Genomic DNA, 24,775 nt, shown 5'->3' on the forward strand with positions numbered 1-24,775 from the left:
GATTTCCCTCGATCATTGGAGTTTAGAAATTTATAATATTGGAAAATTGCTTGAGTACTGGGAGATGAAGATATAGAATCAGGACTGCCAGCATACAGGTGTAGGTGTCAGAAAGTGGCCCTTGACTATAGGCTTTCCTGCCTCGGAGACCTCTATCCGCTACATCAAAGCTTCTTCACATCTCTTCTGACACTAGAACAAAAAGAAAAGAAGGAGGGAAAAACCCAGTCCCAGCAGCTGCAAGCATATTTCCCCAAAACCTCTCCGAGCTGGATTCTAAAATGGAAAAATTTATCCACTGTCAAAAAGAAAGGTACGAGCTGAGGAAATTCCCTTCCTCTGCCAACAGCCTCCTAGTCCTCTCTCTGTGACTTCTCCGCCCCCGGAGACAGCTGACTGTGCTTACAATGCCGGACACCAAGCCAGACAGCCAAGTGCTCCAGGTTTTTGTTTTTTTTTTTTGCAGTTACTCGAATCCGTCTGGTTCTCTTTTACTTAGTGACTGACAGCGAGCGTCTTCTCCCACCCCAATCAGCACCTCCCCTGCCCTACTAGACTCTGAGCGTGGTTCGGAAAAGAAAGCAAAGCGGTCCTGCAGACCCAGAGATATAGGAAAGAAGCTGCCTGTGGTAATTTACTTTAAAAGAAAAAAAAAAAAAAAACAAAACCCAGAGGGCTAAAGCATTCCCCCACACCCTTCTCCTCCCCTTTCCCTTTCCTTCCTCTCCTCCTCCTCCATCTTCCTTGAGCTGCTGAGATTCTCCTACGTCCAGCCGCTACGCTGATCCGAAGGGGGAAAGAGCTGTTCTCTGAAAGATGGCGAGGAGTCGTCACCGCTTTCTCCTTCTGCTGCTGAGCTACCTGGGGGTAGTTCTGGGCTGTAAGTTCTATAGGTTACCCCTCCTTTTCTCCTATAGGATCTACACCACTTCAAATATCTGTCTGCGGAGAGACTTAGCTCGGCACCCGCAGCTCTCTTAGAGCTGTGGGTCTATGGTACCCTCAGGGCAGGATGAGGAAGCTCTGCTGGTTTGAGTCCCTTTGGAGTGGAGCATCTGGCTTTCTACTGGGCAAGCCAGACACTGATTGTTTGCAGGATGGAGGGAAGGTGAAATGTGAAGAATTTGTTTTTGGTTTTATTTTTAAATTTACTGGAAAAGCCTTCCTATTTTTCGATTTGTAATCAGAGAAAGTTAGTGGATCTTATCTTCTTTCTGGTTGTTGTACTTGTTTAGGTTGGGGAGGAAGGAAATTGGCTGGAGTTTTAAAACAAGTCACTTGATAAATCTTAATACCGGGAGATGTTGGAAGTAAGGGCTTCTGGAAAAGTAATGGGAATTTTCCCCTACATATATGGAGAAGCTGTATTTGCTTTATTACATATATATGTGTATGCATATAGATTATATATGTATATATGGCCCAAGTCACTTTAAGTCAAAAGTAACAAATGTGATGCTTGAAACCATGATCATCACTCCAAATAACTTTTTACTAGCTTTACAACTTTACATACTTAACTGGCTTCTTTTCCTACTTTTCCTTAGTACCACAGGGAAAAAAAAAAAAAAAAACTAATACATTGGCCATGTCATTTCTTACCTATGCTCCATAACCTTTTATTCTGAGAGAAGAAATATATGCTTCATGTCCAGTGCTCTGAGGACAATATGGGACCCCGTATTGATCAGTCCTGATGTTTTTCCATGTTGTTTTCCTTTGGATTATTGTGTTCTTTGTGTAAAAAGAAGTTGTATTTATTTTTCCCCAGTAAGTGGACTGCAGGACTTTGAAGTAAAAGGAATCTTTGAGATGCCAAGACTGGACAAATAGAATTTGAACCTAGGTTCTCTTAACTCTTTCTTCTATATCATCTGCTCCAATGGTCATGAAAATGTGTAGTATACTTTTCAATTTGTCATTAAATAAGTATATATTAGAAAACACTTTGGGAGACTGCCAGACACTGTGCTAAACATTGAGGGTACAAAGAATAATAAAATAATAACAAAGAATAATTTTTAAAAAATCATTGCACTGGGGGAGTGCTTAATTTGGGGGCATACAAATAAAAACAAATTAATTTCAAAAGCTAAGGCAATGCAGAAATTGAAGGTGAACAGAGGAAGGAGAGGGGTTAAGGTGGGGAAAGCATGTTGTCTAATTGGGATTACTGTGGCTAGTTGAGGGCATGACCTCTTAAGGTCTCTATCCCTCCCTCTTTTTCGAGTGAAGGGCACAAAACAAAACAAAGTTTGGAGCACAAAGCCTTCTTGGAAAGATTGAGAATAGTTCTTGAGGGTTTTAGTCCAGGGTCAAGGTCCCAGTTCCATGTGACTTCCTTTCTCTGTATAGCTTAAAAAAATAAAATATAAATTGCAAATATGATTCATAAGATGTTATGAGACTCCTAGGCTTTCTGTTAATTGACTAAACAGGATTATGATCTCCCAGCCAGTTGAATCTAGTTCAATCAAATATCCACAGGTTTTCCTTCTGTCTCAAACTTTCTGTAGCAAAATCCAAACTCATTGAAATTTTCTTAATTGAACCATTTTTAGAAAAGTAAATGTAAAACTTTCAAATATAAAAGAAACCTTTAGCTATTAACCTTGTCACCCTATTAATAACAAAACAACGTAGTAACTTTTAACATTTTTCCAGGTGCTTTTCCCAGAAACCAGAATTGAGTTCTATCCTCTGAATTCTCTTAATAAAGATAGCTATTGCTTTTAGCCGGGGAAAGAAATTGGCTTCAAACACTCAGAGGCTTCTACATCTCTTGGGAAGAAGAGTCCTCTTTCTATCTGCTGCGGCAACCCATTCCTACTGCCTTTATTCTCTCTTCAACATTCTTCTCATCCTTCTCCAGAGAGATTTTTAAATGCTTGTTATACTTGAAGCACCACCCTCAAGTCCTGATCTGGAGATAAAGTTTTCAATATTTTCCTTGAAAGAAAGATATATCCCATGTGCTCTAGTGATTTGTATCTCATCAGAGACAGTTAATAATCATTCTTGCCAGAAAAAGTATACTAATATTAAAAGCCTGGAAAGATTGGAAGTAGTCAGATTGTAAAGAGCTTTAAATGCCAAATAGGAGTTTATATTAAATCCTAGAGGTAACAGAGAAGGATTAATATTTATTGAATATGCAGATCTATGCTTTAGAAAATCTTTAGCAGTAATGTGAATGATAGTTTGGAGGGGAAAGAAGCTTGAAGTATGTTTCCATTGCAATAATCCAGCTGAGAAGTGATGAAGGATTGAAATAGTAGAGGTGGCAATGTGCATGGAGAAATGGAGAAATGGAGGATATCCACTTTAAAGTATCCAATAAGCAGTTGGTGATATGAGACTATGATACTAGCTAATTAGTTTCTAGAATTATTTGATAAATGATAATTGTGCCCATTGCAGTTGATCAGATTGTAAAGTAAAGAGAGAGAGAGAGAGAGAGAGAGAGAGAGAGAGAGAGAGAGAGAGAGAGAGAGAGAGAGAGAGAGAGAGAGAGAGAGAGAGAGAATTAAATTGGGTTTAGGATAAAATCTTGTAGACCCACAGTGAATGTAAATGAGATAGAAGAAGTTTATGCAAATGAGACTCAAATGGAGCATTCAGACAGATGGGAGAAGAAAACCTAAAGAAGTAATGTTATCCTGGAGTTACAGAGGTCATCATGTCAAATGCTGCAGAAAGGTCAAGAAGAATGACAATTGGGGAGAAACCGTTAAATTTAGCTAGTAAGGAGTACTAGTATTCTTAAGGAGAGAATAATTTCATTTGAATGATTAGGCTGGAAAAGTTTGTAGTTGCTGGAACAGAATTTCTGCATATATAAATAAATGTAAGCAATCAGCCCAGGCATTGTCTTGGATCCTTCTATAGAGTCCTTTGTTCTGATATTGATGATATTTTCTTGACATTTATAACTTGTCAAGGAAATACTCATGTATGTCCAGGACTTTCCAAATATTATCTCATTTTGACCTCACAACAATTTTAGAGGGTAAGTTGTATTATTATCCCCATTTTACAAGTGAAGAAATGGAGGCATACAGAATTAAGGTGACTTGCTTAAGATCACACCTCTAATAACTGTCTGAGTCCACATTTGAACTGGGCTCTTCCTGAGATCAGGTTCAATACTCTATTCACTGTACCTCCTGGCTTCATATTACTAGGAACTCTGCTAAGTGCTAGGCATACAAGTAAAATCCAAAAAGAAAGACATTTTCTGCCCTCAAGGAGTTTATTTTTTAATGGCAAAGACAACACTTAAAAGGGAGCTAAATGGAACTGACATCCATTAATTTGGAAGATGTTGAAATGACTGAACATCAGCTAATACCTAGTTTGGAGGTACATGTGTATATACGTTTGTATGTTATATATACAAATATATGTATATTTGTATATATAAAAATGTATAATTATTTAATTTAAAATTTTTCTATACTACGTGTAATGCATCTTTAAAGTCAAGCAGTTGGACAAAATGATTTTCCAAGGTCCCTTCTATTTCCCTTCATGTGAATCTATGAAAAGAGTAATAATTTTACTTACCATTGTAATTTTATCAGTATCTTTTTTTTTTCAGTAGTCCTCATTCCTGGGGTTTGCCTTCCTTTAGCATCATGAAAACAATTTCTTATGTCTTATCGTTTCTTTATGTTGCCATCCCTTAAGGGAGTGTAGATTTATGGTATCTAATATTATTCATTATTGCTACTTTCTTTCTTTTTGTCTGTGTTTGGTTCTATTTTAATTGCCTACTGATAAGTTAAAAAATTTAAAGTCTGACTATATATACTCACTTGTAGGTTACCTATCATTAATTTTCCACTTGATTAATTGCAGGAGCAGATTGTTCTGACCTTTGTTGTTGAAATATCAGATAGATGAGAAGTTCTAAATAGCCTTAAAAATGCTGACAAAAACACTGGAAGAGAAACTAAATGATATACAATGTTACTGCCAAAGAACTTAAGTTTCCATTCTTCTTCAGAATTATAAATTCATTGTAAAGGCAAAAAAAGTTTCTTGAATTCTATCCAAATAATTAGACAATTATTAAAAAAGAGATATAAATGTCATAAAAAACAAGAACTATGCTGCTTCTCTAGATACTTTCACTGAAGGACAGAAATAAGATGATAGATATTGTTCTCAGTATCTATATTTTAAAATGTCAAGAAACTAACAATAAAATAGCCTCAGGATCTGGAATGATGAAAAACAGAAAATTCAGCAATCATAAATCAAGCATGGCTGATACTTATCTAGTAATGCTTATAACTATAATCCAGAATCTTCAGAAGAATAGCATAAATGTAGAATTTTCAGAAAAGAGTTGTTTTCCATGATGAAATTTCAATTAGAAAAGGACTAAAGTTTTAAAGCTTGTACTTTTTCATCCTATGATACCTCAACAGTTAAAGGGAGATACATCTTTAAACAAATTATTACAGCAGATTTATGTGGATAGTTCTGATGTGAACTATGCCATAAGTAAGTAATTTGTGAAGTCCAGATATACTGTTTTAGCAACCAATTAGTCTTATGTAGGTAAAAAGAAAGTAAATTTTAATTCTCCTGAAGCAATAGAATGAAAAAAGTTCTAAATAAATAATTTTTATTAATAAATAAAAATAAATTTTAAAAACATCAGTTAAAAAGAAAGCAAAGCAGGAAGAGTAAAAAAATTCATCAAGACTCAGCAGCATTTTGGATAAGTTATTCTCATGGTTCTTTCCAAGAAGATTCTTCTTTAAGTGGATCAATGAACACAGCAATTTACATTTAAAGTCAGTTTCCAAAAACAATATTCTAACTTCCCTGCTCCTGGAGTCTTCTAGCATTGAAGATAGACCCTTCAAAGCTTTCTTAGTTTTGGGCACTTCCATCTCTAATATAGATCTTATCATGTTTCAGTCTCTTTTCATTCTGAGAAAAAAAAAATGATAACTACTAGAAGCTTATGCAACTATTGATCCAATACCAGGCTATAGTCTTTACTGAAGTTCAAATTTGTTCAGTCTTTTAAAAGATTGTAATATATTTGGCTTGTGGAATTATACAGAATAGCATCAAAACACATATCAGCATTTACCAGGGTAAAAATGATCAAACCAGTGTTACTAGTAAGTACCTTGAGGTTCCATTCACAGCAAATACATACACACGTGCACACACACAGAAGCAGAGACAGAGAGACAGAGACAGAGAGAGACACAGAGAGGAGGGGAGGGGGATTAAAACAATAGACAATGCAATTCAAAACATTATTTAGCAGGTTATTTTATTCCTAAAGTCTAAATTACATTGTAGAATTATTATGCATACACATGGCAGAAAAATACATGCACATTTGAATAACACAAATATACATACAAGCAAGTAAAATTAAAGTAACAAAGGCAAATAAACAAGAGAAAATAATAAATGGTGCATACTTAACATATAGGAATCAACTCACACATCCACAAACATTTAATTGCATGAAAAGTACAAATTGAATGAGAATACATTGCCATTATCTTCTGGCTACATATGTAACTATTTTGTCTGTTTCTTTGCCTGGGGCATTGTTAAGTTAGTCTGGTGACTATGCTCTCTTAAGATGAGCTAATATAACTGTTCCTGGACCTATCCTACTTAATAGATGATCTTTTATCAAAATCCTCACAGAAGTATAACTTGCCTTTTTTTTTGGACTGTCTGCATTTTGTGCCACCTGCATTCCAGGGTGCTATCTCTGATAGGAACTAGAGATTCTACCCTTATGATCTGATTGATGAGCATTCAGTTTACCCTATCTGGTCATATGCCACTTTCCAGTCATTTCCATGTGATGCTAACAATTTTCCAGTCTCTACTTCTAAAGGACCTCAAAGGTCCTTTGCTATGACCCATGGTTAAGACAGATGACCTTCTTCAGTCCCCATCTTAGACTTCCACAATACTCATCATTTCTTAACTATCTCTATGTTATGTTGCTATATGTATTCCACAATACCCCCTTTCCAATTCTGTTTTTTTTGAACTGCAGTCTGGAAAAATCATAACAATAATTTCCCCTATATTTTCAATCATTATTATCTTTGAATTCTCTGCCTAAAACAGTCATCATTGGCCACTGCTTCCATATATGTTTTATCTTCCTTTATTAGATTGTAAGATCCTTATATGAAAAGATGAACAAGTGAATAAATGAAAATCATTTAGACACCTACTATTTGGAATACAAATACAAGCAAGCAAGACAATGTTTGCCCACAATGAGCTTACATTTTAAAATTTTTAAAAAGAAAGAAAGAAAAAGGAAAAGCTTACTTTTTAAAAGAAAAATATAATAGTGGAGGGACAAGAAAAGTGTTTTGGATAGACAAGTCAAAAGAAACTGGAATCATAGAACAAATTATCGACATGCCCCTTTTAGGGAAAAAAGTGTAGATTTGATTACTGTTCCCAGAATTAGAGTTGAAGAGTATGCTACAGACATACAAGCATGGCACAAAAATGTTAAGAAGTGGAAGAGTAGGCCCAAGACTAGGATGAAATTAAATAAATACCAATCAAAGATGTGGGAGCTTGAGCTCTAATAGAAATCACAGAATCGTATGATTTGAGAACTGAAAAGGCTTTCAGTGATTATCTCATCCAACAATTAAATAAAAGGAATACTAATGTATCATATCTGATAAGTGCTCATCCATCTTTTGCTTGAAGACCTCCAAGAAGGGGAGTTCATCATCTCTTGAAGAAGCTCATTCGACTCTGGGACAGCCCTAAGCATTGGCTTCTTTGCAACTTCCACTCATTGCTCTTGGTTATCCCTCTGGAACCAAATAGAATTAGCCTGGCCCCTTTTCCACATTATATTTGATCCTGAAAGCAATAGGGAGGCACTGGAATTTGTTGAATAGGAGAGTGATATGATCAGACCTATGCTTTAGGAAGATCAATTTGATAGTTGAGTGAAAAATGAACTGGAGTGGGGAGAGACTCGAGACAAGGAAACCAACTGGAGAGAGGGAAGAATTTAGGATGATATCCAGGTGTAAACCAGAATAAGATTGTTCATCTGATTTTTCATCAATTCTATCCTTAAGAGACTGTAAAAAGAAAAACAGGAGAGAAAAAAACGTGTATCTCTGCAGTTTTAATAACTGACTCTTAATATAACAAGGAAATTATCATTTGTCTCATCAAAGAGATGAGTATTCCTGACAGTAGGCCAGGCAGTCTATCCATTGAGCTATCTAGCTGACCTAATGACATATTGACAATGAACCATTTACATTTCTTTGAATCCAAACATCTAAATCTGTCTGATTGCATCATTATCTTTTTATTATTATATAAATTATATATATTACTATATGTTATATTATTATGCATCCATATCTCTCCATCTTCTCCACAAAAATAGTATGTGATACTTTATTTTAAAACTTTGTTAAAATCTAGGTAAAATATATTCTTGGCATTTCTCTTCACGTACTGGTTTAATATTCCCCCCCCCAAAAAAAGATGAGGTTAGTTTAGCATGACCTATTCTTGATGAAGTCATTCTGATTCTTTGTAATCACCCCTTCTTTTTCTAGATGTTAGTAAAGCATTTTTAAAAATGATCTGTTTTAGAATTTTCCTAGGAATCAAGGTGAAATTTTCTAGTCTCTAGTTTCTAGACCTATTATCTTTCATTAAAAATAATAATAATAATCCAAGCAGAAACAAAATAAGAATTTGGTATAGCAATGTTTTTTCTCTGTTGATAGTTCTCATTGTTCCACAGTTGGCAGGCGACTTTCTTATCTTTCTTTGATCCTCCTTTTCCTCCTCAAACGGCTAAAAATCCTTTTATTATTCTTAATTTCTCTCACCAACCTAAATACATTTTGAATTTTGTATTCCTCACACTATTTTTAATGGGGACAATACCATGCTTCTATATTTATTTTCTCTTACCTAACTTTGTTTTCATCTTCTGAACATATTTTCAAATATTTAAAATTTTAATTCCCTTTAAATTCACATTGGTCTCTTAAGGTAAACCCATGTTTTTCTTTCCCATTGAAATCCTTTTACTTGTATCTTTAACATTTCATTCTTGAGCTTTCCATATCACTCTTAGGATAATTTTGCCTGCAGAATTTTATTCTAGAGTCCATATGGCTCTGGATAATCAAGATGCTACTTCAGAGAAACATTGGGGCAGCTTTCTTTAGACAGCTGGCTAGAAGTGTTATTAATTTTCAGGGTTTTTTTTCACTTGAGATACCTGTTTCTGAACCACTGTCTGGAATAAGCAGGTTTTAATATATTTTCTCAAAATCTAAACTATAAGACTGAAGCTGAAGGTGGAAAGGCATGGAAATACTTGGAAGATGGTGATTACCAGATGATAGAGACTCACTTGCCAGTATTTGTATCCCCACTGCTTTATACAGTTCCTTATGTATAGTAAATGCTTAGTGGAGACTTTTTCAGTAATTCTTTTGATGAGGTTCGACACAGGTCAGGGAGTTGTAGGAACCCCTTTCTTAAGTGAATTTACAAACCTGAAAAGTTAAACTGGCAAAAGAAGTTTATTATTAAAGATCTAGGAGAGAAATCCTCTAGCAGAGAAGGCTTCTAGCAGAGAAATCCTGACAGAGAGGTGAATAAGGTCTTGTTAGGGAAATAAGTGAGGACATAAAGAGGGAGTAACGCTGAAAGAGAATGCCATTTCAGTGGGCAGAGGGTTGCAGCCATGCTAAGGGGAGAGAGAAGTTCCTTGGCATGGCATGTTAGATCATGTGCAAGGGATTGAGTTGAAGGAAGCTTGTTATATGGGCAGCTCTTGGTGGGAGCTGGGAGCAGTTTGAGCTGGAATCAGAATAGAGAATCTTGGAATTGAATGAGTGTCTCTGAGCTAATTTCCAACTCAAAAGAGTCTGATAGAAATCTCAACTTCAGCTCCAGCTAAGTAGGAGTGTCCTGGACTCAACTAGTCCCAGCCAGATAACAGAATGAAACCACTTTATCTTGATTTCCTGGGGCAGGGGAGAGCTTCTCTGAGAGAGTTTCCCAAGCTTTCCCCCCAAAGTCCAAGAGAGAGCATGAGAGAGAGTTTCAGGGCTCCCCTCATCACTTTCATATCTAAATCTGAATCTGTTGTGAGATTAAGCTCAGTTTTAATGGCAGTTTAAGAGACATTAGTTGAGGTTCCATGATGGGATAAAATGAAGCACTTGTAAATTATTTAAAATTTAACAAAGGAGTTTTGTTTTGCTCTAACACAATAAAAATATGCAAGGAGGATACAATGTTGATACTTTGTTTCTGTAAATTTGGTTTCCCTTCTTTTTCATTTAGAAATACTTGGTGACTCAAATGGTCTTAGAGACCCATCAAATTGAAAAAGCACAGAGTCCATATGGCTGGAATTTCTATGTCCCTAGATGATTAAGATGCTACTTCAAGGAAATCTTGGGGCGGCTTTCTTCAATCAGTTGGCTAGAAGTGTTATTAGTTTTCATTCTTTTTCACTTGAAATACCTGTTTCTGAACCACTGTCTGCAATAAGCAGGTTTTAAATATATGGCATGAAGTCTGGAATAAGCAGGCTTTAAATATATGGCAGATGGTATCTTTGGCTCATAATACACTGAGACATGTCTGTCATCTCAATTTGCCATCAGGGAGTCTAACCTCTGCATTAATTGGCAATAAATGATTATTATAAATTGGTTTTATGGGGCTCTCTTCAATCTCTGGGATTATTTTGTAATTAGACAAATTGTCCAATATCTTTACAACTAATATACAGTTATTTTCCATTAGTTTACCAACATGCTTTTTATGAACACAGATTTCTCAGTGAGTTATTGTTAATCCACACTTAAAATTTTGTTCCCTAGTCCTAATCTTAGAATTTATCAGTTTTATCATAGTTTAAAGATAAAAAAATTACAGTTTTTGAAAGGGATAACAAATCTGGATGTTGCTTTTATGTGTCTGTCTGCAAATGAATCATGATCATTACTCTCTTGGTACACACCTTTTCTTGAGGCCATAAAATTGGCATGAATTGGTAAATGAATTTTATTTGGGTCAGCTTAGGCCAAAACTGGAGCACAAGTGTAATAGTTGACCAAGCTTTTGAAAGCTTGTTCGTTGGAGAGCTATTTTGCTCTCTAGAAGGGTATGTTGGTTGTAAGGCAATTATATTTCTTGTCCTTTTGCCTTTGTGCTTCATCAATCATTTTTGTTTGCATAAAGTCATTCAATATCTTATCAATGGCAGCATTGTTTTTAATAACTGCCCAAACTTAGAAAAGTCCTTAGATCTCAAAGGTTCTTTGGATGCCAAATCAGGATTATCTCTGTCTTCTCTGACACAAATTGTTATGATAAACATGAACTATATACTTGACAGAGACTCAACAAAACTGCTATTTTTGAATGGAAAATTTTAGACTATTTTTGTCTAGTCTACCCGTTCCTTTTATCAATTTTTCCTCATGTTTTTTAGTGTTCTTCCCAAAGAAAACAATGTTATCAGTGTGCATCAAAACCTGTAGAAAGTTCATGCCTCCTGCTAATTTCTCCATTAATCCTTGGAAAGTAGTTAACAAAGAAGATTTTAAATTAAAACCAATGCTTATTTATCAGTCTCAAAATCTCAAAATGCATAAGTGATTATAGCTGCTTTTGAAAACTTATTTTCAAGTTATTTTGCTTCAGCTGTTGAAAAATATTGTAAGGGGAGCAGCTAGATGGTACAATGGTTAGAGCACTGGCCCTGGAATCAGGAGAACCACAGTTCAAATCCTGCTTCAGATATTTAACATTTACTAGCTGAGTGACCTTGGGCAAATCACTTTACCCAAATTACCTCACAAGCAAACATGTATATGTACATATGTATGTATGTATCATTGGGGCAATGATATTATGTTAAAGAATTACTGATTTTAAATAATGCCTTATGTTATCCAATCACATTTGGTTCATTGCGTAAAAATGTGATCATGAAAATTTGCCAAAGTGGAGATAAAAGCTATTTGCACTTACCAGCTTATACAGTATAAAGATTTAAAAAAAGAAAAAATAGTTCAGTCTCCAATGTTAAAATATTTTAAACAGCAATAATGCCATTTTCATCACATCATCAGTATAGGTTTGTCTTTAAGCACAATATTCTATAATTTTTAAAGTTTTCCTATAACTATTCTCTTATTAACTTGAATCCAAAATCTCCTTTCTTATCATTTGTGATTAAATTACATTAAATAACAGCTATTTTAAAAACCTCATTTAAATTATTTTTCATTTGGTTGGAACTAATTACCTTATTTTTTGTGTAACTACTACTTTAAAAAGTGCTAATTCATGTAATATGCAAAATGAACAGTAAAAGTACATCCAAGAATCTTCACAATGCTGGTCTAAATCCAATTTTAAACTCAACGTTTGTCAAAGAAAAAGTTGACATAAAGTAAAAAAATTCAGAAAACATTAAAATTACAATCATACAGAGAATGATTTTTGTCAAAGCAAGAATGAACATTAAAAACAGTAGGTATTTAAAATTCCCAAGGAAAAGGGGTGGGGTGGAGAAGAAGGTTGTCCTAGAATGAGATTCCCATTTCTAATTTCTAATAATGCTGAAGAGAGAAGAGTTTGGCTAATTTTAAAAAAAGACATTTTATTAATACTGGATATTTTTTAAACGAGAATAGCTGGAGTAGCTAGTTGATGTAGTGGATAATGCACCATTCCTGACGTTAGGAGGACCTGAGTTCAAATGTGGCCTTAGACACTTAACACTTCCTGATTGTATGACCCTGGGCAAGTCACTTAACCCCAATTGCCTCATAAAAAAAAAAAAAAAAACTAGAATAGCTGTATCTCCCAGTTAGAGAGGAAATTCCCTAACAACTTTTGCCAAGAATAAAGAAGAACTGCAAAAATTCTATGTATATTTACACTTCCAAAGACTTCTCTTTCTGTCCCTCCATCTTCACTGCCTTAATAGACACTCAAACCAAAATTCTGGCTAGTAAAATTAGAAGAATGGGAAAATACTTAACAGTTAACAATGAGTGGGTTTTCTTCGGTGGTTTTTGTTGTTGTTGTTGTTGTTGTTGTTGTTTTGTTTTGCCAGGCAGTGATAAAATAAGAAAGAAAAAATTAATCAGGTCCCAGAAGTTTCTTGGGGATAAATTCAATCTCTCAAGGTTTTTACCAAGTAGATTCTTCCAAAAGCAGATTATCAAATAAGGAAAAGCTAATAGAAAAGTTGTTCAAGCTTATGATCAGTTCCCAGATTTAGCATCGTCTATTTACTGCTCTGGCTCTTCTACTTCTGTGACTGAATCTCTGCTCTCGTTTCCCTGGTTACTTCAAAATTTTCCAAGCTCTGGGAACTTCGTCTATCAGACTGCATCTTATAATGTTTCTGCCCTTTTTTGAAGGATGAAATCATCATCGTTAGGTGACGAAATATGTATGTGTTGAACTTGGACTTAGAAGAACTGAGTTCAAATTTTGTCTCAGAAACTCACTACCTATGTGATCTTGGACAAGCCTGCACACACAGTGCATCAGTTAAGCATGCTGCTTTAATGTTCTGCAAGGCACTTTATATATATTATTTCAACAATCCTGTAAGGTGCTATTATTATCTCATTTTATAGATCAAGAAACTAAGATTGAGAGAAGTTAATTTGTTCAGGGTCATATAGCCAATTCAGATTTTTCTGACATGAAATCCAATATTGTCAAAACTATACAATTTGCATTGCTACTGTACCACACCCCTTATTTATTGTGAACAAGATGTGTCTTTTGCTGTCCTTATTGTTAATGTCCTACCAAAGCTATATTCAGGTCCTGAATCTCATTCTATCAAGTCTCAGTAATAAGTAAAGGTCAAATTTTTTTTAATTTTATATTAGGATCTCTAGTTTATTTTTCCTCATTAAAATATGAGCTCAAGTACTACCTTTTATTTTGCTTTGAACTTCTAGTGATTAGAACAGTGTTTGGCACATAGAAGGTGCATATTAAATATTTATTGAGTAATTGATTTTATCTACTATGCATATTTTGCTCATTCTTGTACAGTTACGAAATAATGGATCATAAACCTGGATTTTTTTTCAAATTTCATCTCCTTTAAATTACTTAATGTATAACTGTCATTTTTCTTCCTACCTCCTAAATATTTTCTGGTATACAGCTTTGCTCATATATAGGCAATTTTTTTCTCCCCTTTTTTTCTAATTTAAATCTCCTTAACTATATTGTAAGATCTCATGCAAATCTATTTTCATCAGTTCTTTTTATGTGTAGTCCATTTTTGGTCAAAATCTCATTATTCTTAAACTTTAAAACATAGCTTAGAACCCCAAATTCTAGGTACCGTCTCCTTAAGCACATATACAACTGTTTTTCTTCTAAAGACTTTACCTTAAAATTGGGCAGTAGTTATGAAAACAATACCTGTGTCCTTGAATTTTCCAATTTCTTGCCAAGATTTTATAATTTTTGGCAATATTTTATGTGCTCCTTTTGCATTCAGCAAGTTACCATTTATTAAGTACTTACTAGAAAGGCACCATGCTAAATTTTGAAGATAAAAGGAAAGGCAAAAATAATATTTGCTTTAAAGGAGCTCATGATCTAATGGAAGAGGAAACATACAAACAATTATGTACAAATGAAACATAAAGGATTAATGGAGGCAATATCATTTGTGCCTATGTAAGTCCCCACTAACAAGTAATAATAATAAATTGTCCTTTTAGCAAATCTTAGGAGGTCTTCTGTAATGTTTTAGGAAGAGAGCAGACTTCTCTATTTTTATCACAGCTGTCACTATATCCCTGAGCAGCGTGTCAACAACTGCTAATATTTTTGTCTTCTTTCTCAGTCATTAGTGATGATATCTTACCTGAAAACACCTTCTCAAATTGAATCTCTGCCCTTATTCACAATGTCAGTTTTCTCTATTCCTTTAGAGAAACATATTATTCCAAGATCTTGTGTCTAGGATTTAATAAATATACCAGATTCAGGAAGGAGGTAGAGTTTCTTATAAGATTGTGGTTCAACAAATGATTCTGAGTAAATTTACATTATTTCCTAGATTTAAATAGTCTGTATTTCTAGTAAGACAGAGTTAAAAGAGGTGACAGATGCTGCAAAACCATTGAGACTGGACTTCTGTCCAGGAAGAGATCATCAGGGTCAACATGGGATAAAATTCAAGTTCCTATTAACTCTTGTCGAATAAAATCAATTTAATAGCTATCAGCATCTCTTTGTGATTAAAAAAAGGGAAAAGAAAAGTTCAGAATTTTTATGAAATAATTTATAAGATAAGCTAATCTGTCCTTGTTGTTATTGATTTTTAAAGAGTTATCTTGATAATAAATAAAATTTTTGCAGAATTAATAATTAATCTTAAAATAGATTTTTAAAAACCCAACCTATTTTTGGTACCAATACATGTTAGAAATAGTCATTTTAAGAAATTATTTGCAAACAGATTGAGAACCACTAATCTGTATGAACTAGGTGGCATGATAATGAAATGAGAATTTGTATTTAGTATTCATAGGTCAACAGCTTTAGAACTCAAGGGTCACCTGAAAGTAACTCCTCCTTTTTTTTTTAACATTCAAAAACTGGAGATTCAATGATTGCTCAAAGTCACTTGGGTAGTAGGCATCAGAGGTAAAATCTTACTTCATAGTCAACAATTGTTCAATGCATTATTCCACATTCACAAGGGAGTTATTCACATTTTGTTTGTATATGAAGTCTGATTATAGAATAGATTATTTTAATTATTGATATTTTATTTTTCCTTTTCTGCATTATTAAAGACCTCACAGTGGTAAAAATCATAAAGCTTTGCTGTATATGTGACTATATGTTCAATAAGCCTGTGGTCTTCTCAAAATGAATATTCTGGTCAGTGATGGAGATCACAACCTATTCAACTTTTCACCCTATGTGATTATTGTGCATATATTCCCATAAATCCTCAAGACAGTCTCCACTCACAGAGGATAAGGGGAATCCCTTGTAGGGATATTTCATTAACCAGTGTATCACATGAGCACCCTATCAGTTGTGTTCTCTCTGCTCTCACTTCATGTCAATCATACCTCCTCTTCCAATTATATATATCTTTGATATACATCTTTTGTACAGCTTATTAGGAATAATTCTTAATTGGTAATAGATTATGACCTATCTATACCCACTATGGATCTCTCCCTTGCCCTTTGGGAATCTTTTAGTTTTGATTATTTAGAGTTTGAAATTTGTTGACAGTATCACCAGAAGAATATTGGTACTAAAGAGATAGGTTTGTTTTCAGAGAGAAATTAGGATTTGTTCAAAATATTGCCCAATTTCCCAAAAGTAATCCAGGCCACTCTCCCTCATGTAGACAAATGTGGATTTAGAAATATATACTAATGGGCAAACTCAACGGTTTAGTTGAAAGATGAAGTTGGCAGTAAGACTAGAAATTTCAGAACAGAGTGAGAGAAAAGGAAGTAGAAGCACTGATTGTAAATGGTCTCCTCAAATTTAGTTGCAAAAGGGAGAATAGTTATGGTATTAAACTAAGAAGAATGGATAGATCAAGTAAAAAGTTTTTAAGGATGAGAGAGACGTGGGCTGCAGGCAGTAGGGAAACAGCCAGTAGACAAGGAAAGATAAAAGACAAGAGAGTAAAGATGATAGAGGAACATAGTCTGTTAAAAAAGACAGGATGGAATAGGATCACTTGTACATGTAGTAGGGTTAGCTGTGGCAAAAAGAAGAAACACTTCTTCATGAGAAATAGGAGAAAAGGAGGAGATGGCAAGATGATATGAGGATGAGAGGAGAAAAAAAGAGCTCTCAGGGAATGGCCTCAATTTTTTTTATTAAAATAGGAGGCAAATTTCTCATCTGAGAGGATGGGGAAGGGCAAGTCAAAGGAGGTTGCTTCAGTAAGGGCTTACTCAAAACTGTGTAACAACAATTTTTAGAGGACCCATTCAGTAAGCTTTTGTGGTTTTTCTCCATCTTTATTTAGCAGTAAGTGACCAAGAGCAAAAGCAGAAGATGGTAGAAGTAAAGTGGAGCATAGAAATGATCATTGAGTCCACGAGAACTGATGAGATCTCCAAGTAATTTAGCATATAAAGAGAAGTAAAGGGAGATCCAAGGCAGAGCTTTGGGGATATCCATGGTTAATGAATATACCCTGGATGAAGATTTAGTCAGAAAGATTGAGGAATGGTTTGTCAGTTTAGAAAAGAACTGGAAAAGAACCTTATGAAAACCTAGAGAGCAGTAATTATTAAGAATAGGGTGATAACAGGCTGTGTAAGGCTTAATAAAATTAGGCTGACCAAAAGGAATTTAATTTTGCTAATTAAGAGATCATTGGGATGTGTCAAAGTTAGCATAGTAACAGGAAGAAATACAGTGTTACACACACACACACACAAACACACACACACACACACACACACACACACACACACACACACACACCCCTTCAGGTAAATTGAGAAAACTGCAACAGACTCCTTTTCTGAGGTTCTAGTTGAAATTACTTTTTTGAATTATTTTCTGAAGTTTTATTCTTACCCTATAGTATTTTTTCATTGCATTAGTTTTCCTTTGCGTTGCATTTCCTTTATCTTGTCTATCCCTACTCCCATGGAGATATAACATCTTAGATGCTCTCTGTTGAGGGGGAGGTTGCTATTGAGGGTAGGGTGTTTGATAAAGGGGTGCAATGATTTCCCACACATATACATGCAAATACAAATCTAAAATTTGTTCCAAACTTCTCAGCTCAAGACCTAGTCTTTTTATTTTCTTCATGAAGCCCTCAACCTTTGCTTTGCATCGGATGATCAAGAGAATTAATGACTTAATGACAGCAGCAGAATGATAGTAAAAGTCAAAGTTCAAGGGTCTCCAGGACATGCTTCAAGGGCTCTTTGGTGAAGAGAATAGAAAGAGGGGAAAGAGGATTGATATACTAGAGTAGGAAAGGGATAAGAAGAATAAGAAAAATTATCTCATTTAGGATCAGAGGAGCAGCTGACATTTAAATCTCATTCTAACCTGATTTGAATGGACCAGAAAGAAGAATATGCATACACATACACACACAGAGTTGGGAACAGAAACAAGTTTTACTCTTTCGTGAAACAAGAGAGAAGGAGAAACAAGGGGTGAACTAGAGAAAATATATATTAGTCTTAAGAAAACAAACATTAATGAAAGAGGTGCAAAAATATTTAAATCTGTTTTTCAGGTACAAAGAATGGGAATCTGAGAGGATGCCCATAAATTGGAGAATGACTAAAACAAATTGTGATACATAAGCATGATAGAATATTATTGTGCTGTAAGAAATTATTAAGAGGGTAATCTTAAAGAAACCTAGACATATGATATGATGTCAAATGAATTGAACAGAATTAAAAAAACAATTTATATGATGACAACAATATTATAAAGTCAGACAACTTTGAAAGATTTATGAGTTCTTATTAGTCTAATCAGTCAAACATAATTCCAGAAGACTTATGATGAAAAATATGGATTTGCTGAATTAAATATATATTTTTCTTTTAAATGTGCAATGCAGAAATCTGTCTTACTTTACTATACAGATTTGTAATAAGAGTTTTGTTTTTCTTTTGTTCTCGATAAGAGAGAAATAATGTACTAGAAGAGTGAGAAGGTGAAGTTTTGCTGATTGAAATAATAGAATAGAAGTATTCATTGTAGATATCTTCCTCAAAGAGTTTAGCTACAAAGGATGGATGGATCAGTTGAGGGTTTTCTGAGAAGCAGAAGGTAGAATGGGGTATTTTTATTGAAAATAGGGAAGCAGTCATTAGATAGGAAAAAACTGAAGATTAGTCAGAGAATATGAGATGGAATGGGATCATTGATGCAGGATTCATCTTGGGAAGAAAAGCCAGATTTTCATGCAAGAAAATGATAAAAGAGATAATGGAAGGCATCTGAGTGATATGAGATGAAGAGGAGAAAAAATAAATCTCTTGTTGAACGGCCTCAATTTTTTTCAGTGAAATGTGGGGCAAGGTTTTCAAATAAAAAGGGAGGAGGAGTCATGAAAAGTATGAGGAGGAATTAAAAGGTTTGGAAAAGCTGCTGTGATGAGTGAGGTTTAAAAGAGTTACCTTGCTGTAGTGAGGGCTTACATAAAATTACACAATAAAAACATATCAAAAATTTGCATGATTTTCTCCATCTTTATTTAGCAGCACAAGAGTGGGAATAAAGGTAGCAGATGGAGAGAATAGTCCAAGTCTGAGGCTTTGCAAGGCAAGATCAGCTATAGGATAAAAAGGCAAGGAAACTTGAGAGAGAAACAGCATAAAGTTGGGGTCAAGATGGAGGGAAAAAGAGATCCCTATGGGATAATTACTTTGGAAAGAACTTAATGAAGTGATTGCAAATCATGAGAATGAAGTCTAGGCAGAAGCAGAAGTGGAATAATAACAGTTTTGTTATTGTTTTTGTTTTTGTTTTTTACCACATAAGGGGATTTTAGAGTCTATGAACATGGAGTAGGATACCTGTTAGTGATGGCAAGATCAAGAGTATGAATATGTCCATATATAGCTGAGGTGGGGTGGAGGAGTAGCTCATGAAAAATGAATAAATTAAGTATCTGTGAGTATAGGGTGTTGGAGGAACTATTTATTACACTGCAGTCTCCTAGTGTGAGAACAGGAGGAAAACAAGAAGGGAAAGACTATGAGCTAAGCACTAAATTTATTGAAAAAAGAAAAGTGTCCTTGAAGTTGGTAAATAATAGTGATCAGAATTTTAATTTAGAAATAAATATAGATTTAAATAATTAATAAAGACCAAAGGAAGGTGAGAAGGGAAAGTATTTATTTAGCACCTACTGTGTTCCAAGCACTGTGCTAAGTATTTACAATTATCTCATTTCATCCTCAAAACAACTGTGAAATTTGTTCTATTTTCTCAGTTCTACAGAAACTGAAATATATATAGGTCAATGACTTGTACATTGCCATACAGCTAATTATTTCTGAAGCTGGATTTGAACTCAGCTTGTATTAATTCTAGAGCCAGTAATCTATTCACTAGATATCTCGAGAAAGAAAGATTATTTAGTGATGAGAGTAAGAGAGCCTAGAAGTTCCAGTGGGAAGCAAGAAGTATGTCAACTTTTCCACTTGGACCAGCAAATAGAGGTTTTGTCTAATCTTTGCTTACATATTGTGGGTTTTTTTCTCTCTTATTATATTGCCAGCATTTCTAAAACTATGTAAAATAGTAGTAGAAAATGCATATAGTTTTCCTCTACTCATCTGCTAGGTATATACCCCCAGGAAGATCAGTGATAAAAGAAAAGCCCCACATACATAAAATACTTATTTTTGTGTTACCAAAGAACCAGAAATAAAGTAGAAACACATCAGTGATGGAATGGCTAAACATGAATGTAATGAAGTCTTGAAAATAATAAATCAAAGAAGTGGGAAGGTGGGGAGTGAGGGAAGAGAGAAGTGTACATATTGACTAACACTGAAATTTAACAAAATAATAATGACAAAACAAAACTAAATGCTATACAAATTAAGTGACTAAGCTTGGCCCCTAAGAAGACATCTGAGGAGATACCTAACCCCAGTTCTTTGTAAAGAAGGAGGAGAGATTGTTGACATGGAATACAGTAGACCTATCAATATGTTGCTTAGTTTGCTGGACTGTTGTGGGGGTTTTTTGCATGTTTTTTTCCTCCATTATAAGGGATAACTTTTAGGAGGGAGGGATGCACCAGAAAATGTAGCTGATATAAAAACAATATTAATATAGTTTACTTAAAATACAAAAAAATCCCACATAGATCTAGATCTGATTAAATTTATTTACTTCTTGCTAATAAAAACAGTACAGTCTTTGGGTGGGAATTTTAAGCTCAGCCAGGACCTAATTTCTGCCAGAAGTTTTATGTATCAAGGTATCATTTAGGCTAAAAGCCTATCTCCAGGAAAAGAAATGAAATTTTTATATACTTTGAATGAATCCTATTTGGTTTGTCCTTTCAGATCACAATGCTTATGGATTCTCTACCCCAAGAAACCATCAAGTTGTTACAGCAATAGAGTTTCAAGGTAAAGTATATTTTGATTAACATCAACAAAGATTGTTAATTTTTATTATCAAATGAGAATAATGCTAATATGGCATGCTTTCCTTTCCAAAATTAAACTAGTTTTTGATGTTTTTTAAAAGTCTTTACTGCCTATGCAAAATTGAATGATTAGTGACTTCAAGGAAGCTTATGAAGATTTTTCCTTAGATTCAATTGTAACTCAAGTTAGAGGACCTATAAATCCTGATTTTGTGTATAACTGATAACTGCTGTTAGTGAGCTCTAGTTTATTGACATGATAATGTTTTTTCTTTGATATAAAATTTCACCTTTCTAAAAATGATAAATTAATTTGGTTCAATTAACATTTTTAGCAATAGATATCTTGCTTAAACCATTCAAAAGACTTAAAGAAAAGGGCAACCATACAGTGCTGAGGGAAACCTTTGATCTAGCCATGGCTTCTGTCTGATATTCTGTAAATTCAACACACTTTCATATAAATATTAAAAGTCATAAGAGGGAAAAATGTCATAGGGTTTGGTGATAATAAGAATAATATCTAATTAACCATTTTTGAGGATAAGTGATTTCAGTAGACATGAGACACTTCAAGTCATAAAATCTTGAATCTGGGAAATATCTTAGGGATCATTTAGTTGAACTCCTTTTTAAAGATGATGAAACTGAGACCTACATAAGCTAACTTTAGCTGACTTTGATTATATCATCATGAATATGGATTTTGATTGCTGAGAGATAAATTTGTAAGGCTTGGGGAATTCAAAAGAATCTAGATGTGTTGCCAAAGATGGAAGACTTACTACAGAGACCATTACGAAAACACTGAAAATCTCAAAAATGATGATTAGGAGTGGGAAAGAGAACCCAAAAGAAAGACTATGCCTGCTTTGTAATTTTACTAAGGGGCTTGATGCAAATATTTTATGGTGTGTGAGTATCCATTGTTATAGGTTGCTGATCTGTTTTAAGCCATTTATTATGGTTTATTTTCCTTCCATGTACTCTTGTTATATTTTTGGCTCCAATAACTGAACTTTTAATCTAAAGGTTTTTTTTTCACCTTATCATCTTTTAACAAATAATTATACTTCCATCTATGTATAAAAGATTAAACAAATGTTGTATTTTTTAAGTGAAAGATAACAAGAGCTTCAATTATATTGATTTATTTATTTTTTGCTTTTATAGCCACTTTACATTACAAATTATTTTTAATGCAAATAATCAAGATACTTAGAAAAATTGTACAATATTTTCTTAATTTCTTGCTCTTCTTCCTTTGGCCATATTCTTTGTTGCTCCTTATTGCTATTTATTTATCTTTTATCTCACAGAATTCAAATATTGGTCAACTGTGGTTTTTTTTTTTTGTTTTGTTTTATGCTCTGTTTTCATGTCTCTTTCCTTACCAGTGTTAGTAATAGAATGCAATTCAAACAACTGATAAATACATCAAGTTTTTAAAACCTCATTAGAAAAGGCAATTATCAAAAATGTTTAGCTTCTGAATATATTTAAATATCTCATTCAATTCAATAGAATTCATTTTATTAACTGAGACTATATGTTTTAGTTTTAATGAGTCTTCTGAATTTATTACTTTGAACATATTATTTTTTCTGCAACTTATTTTTATATCATGTAAGCATGTGAAAAATTTCAATTTATTGGCAATATAAAAGTAAAAGGTTAGGTAGCCACAGAAAACTCCAAAAGAATGGCTATTTATAATATTTCCATATAATTGGATATTGAATGAGATTATACTGTTTAGACAGCTAGGTAGCACAGTGGATAGAGCACCAGCCCTGAAGTTAGGAGGACCTGAATTCAAATTTGCCTTCGGACACTTAACATTTCCTAGCTGTGTGACTCTGGGCAAATCACTTAACCCCAATTGCCTCAGAAAAAAAGAGAGAAAGAGAGAGAGAGAGAGAGAGAGAGAGAGAGAGAGAGAGAGAGAGAGAGAGAGAGAGAGAGAGAGAGAGATATTACCCAATTAATGGACATCCCTGCAGTTTCCAATTCTTTGCCACTGCAAAAAGACCTACTATAAATATTTTGTGTGTATGTATGAGTACTTTTTTTTTTTTTTTTTTGCAGGGGAGGAGTATATAGGAGGTAGCATTTAGGGTTAAATGAATTGCTGAGGGTCACACAGTTAATAAATGTCTAAGATTAAATTTGAACTTAGGTTTTCTGGATTCTAGAGCTGTTGTGTTCTATCCATTGCACCATTTAACTGCCCTTTCTTTCCCTTTTTCTTTGATCTTTTTGAAATACCATCCTACTAGTGATATTGCTGGATCAAAGTGATATGCACAGTTTTATAACCCTTTGGAAATATTTCCAAATTGTTCTCCATAATTGGACCAATTCACAATTTTACTAGTAGTTCACTAATTTACCAATTCTTCTCCCAATATCTCCAGCATTTGTTATTTCTGATAAGAATGAAATGATACCTCAGAGATGTTTTAATTTGCATTTATCTAATCAGTAGTGACTCAGAGAAGTTTTTCATATGACTATAGATAGCTTTGATTTCATCTGAAAACTGCCACTGATCTCTTTTAACCATTAGAAAATGACTTATTTCTGTTTATTTAACTCAGTTTTATATTCAGTAGGTACTTGAGAAATGAAGTCTTTCTAAGAGAAACTTTTTAAATTTTTTGAAATTACTTCATTTTCTATGGTATCTTTTAGGAAAATGTAACTTCTCAGATGATCTCTTTAATTTAGGTCTATTTTTGCTTTTAGGAGCAGGTAGGTGGTATAATGGATAGAATTCTGGGTGTGGCATCAAGAAAACTCAGCCTTGTGAATTTGAATCTGGCCTAAGACATTTACCAGCTATGTAATCCCTAGCAAGTACCTTAACACTTTTTACTTAAGTTCCTCATCTGTAAAATGAGCTGGAGAAGGAAATGCAAACCATTTCAGTATCTTTGCAAAGAAAAGCCTGAAAGGGATCACTAAGAGTCAGATATAACTGAAAAATGACCAAACAGCATCTTTGCTTTTGCTTTGCCAGAAATCATAATTTGCTTCCCTTGCCCTTTTTACTTCAGCTGAAGCATATAAGATTCTGCTTTAACCCTTTATTTTAATTCTGTGTGTGTCTTTTTGTTACAGGTGTGTCTCTTGTAAACACCACATTGTTGGATTCTGGTTTCTAATTCATTCTGCTATCTGCTTCCATTTTGTGGGTGAGCTCATCCCATTCACATTCATTGTTATGATTACTAACTATATTTCCCTCTATCCCACTTCTATTTCTTTTTCTCTCTCTTTTTATCTTGTCTCTACTCAGGAATCTATTTTGTTCTAATCACCCTCTTTAGATCTTCCTTCCCCTTTGTCACCCTAGCCCCCCTGTAATTCATGTTTCTATATATAACTAAATGTATGTGTGTGTGTATGTGTGTTTTCCATTTTTGAACCAATTCCAATGAGAGTGAAGTTCAACATTGCCTGCCACCATTACCTCCTATTTCCCCCCTCCTTCATAAAAGTTCTTTCTTGCATGCCTCTTTTATGTGAGAAGTTTCCTCATTCTAACTCTCC

The 24,775-nt window shown here is 34.1% G+C and overlaps 1 protein-coding gene across 4 annotated transcripts in view; it reads left to right on the forward strand.

The window, feature by feature from the left end:
* The first annotated feature begins 402 nt into the window (after positions 1 to 402).
* JAM2 (junctional adhesion molecule 2) overlaps positions 403 to 24,775 on the forward strand; it is an 86,432-nt gene continuing 62,059 nt past the window's right edge. Inside the window, exons 1-2 of one of the 4 annotated variants that reach the window (XM_074300576.1) lie at positions 403 to 880; positions 21,135 to 21,200. In XM_074300576.1, coding sequence (XP_074156677.1) covers positions 817 to 880; positions 21,135 to 21,200 — 130 coding nt within the window. In that variant the 5' untranslated portion in view covers positions 403 to 816. The remainder of the gene's footprint in view (positions 881 to 21,134; positions 21,201 to 24,775) is intronic. The other 3 variants (XM_074300574.1, XM_074300577.1, XR_012487999.1) reach the window with 3 other exon arrangements.

This window comes from Sminthopsis crassicaudata, chromosome 3, assembly GCF_048593235.1.
Source record: "Sminthopsis crassicaudata isolate SCR6 chromosome 3, ASM4859323v1, whole genome shotgun sequence".
Classification (NCBI taxonomy): Eukaryota; Metazoa; Chordata; class Mammalia; order Dasyuromorphia; family Dasyuridae; genus Sminthopsis; species Sminthopsis crassicaudata.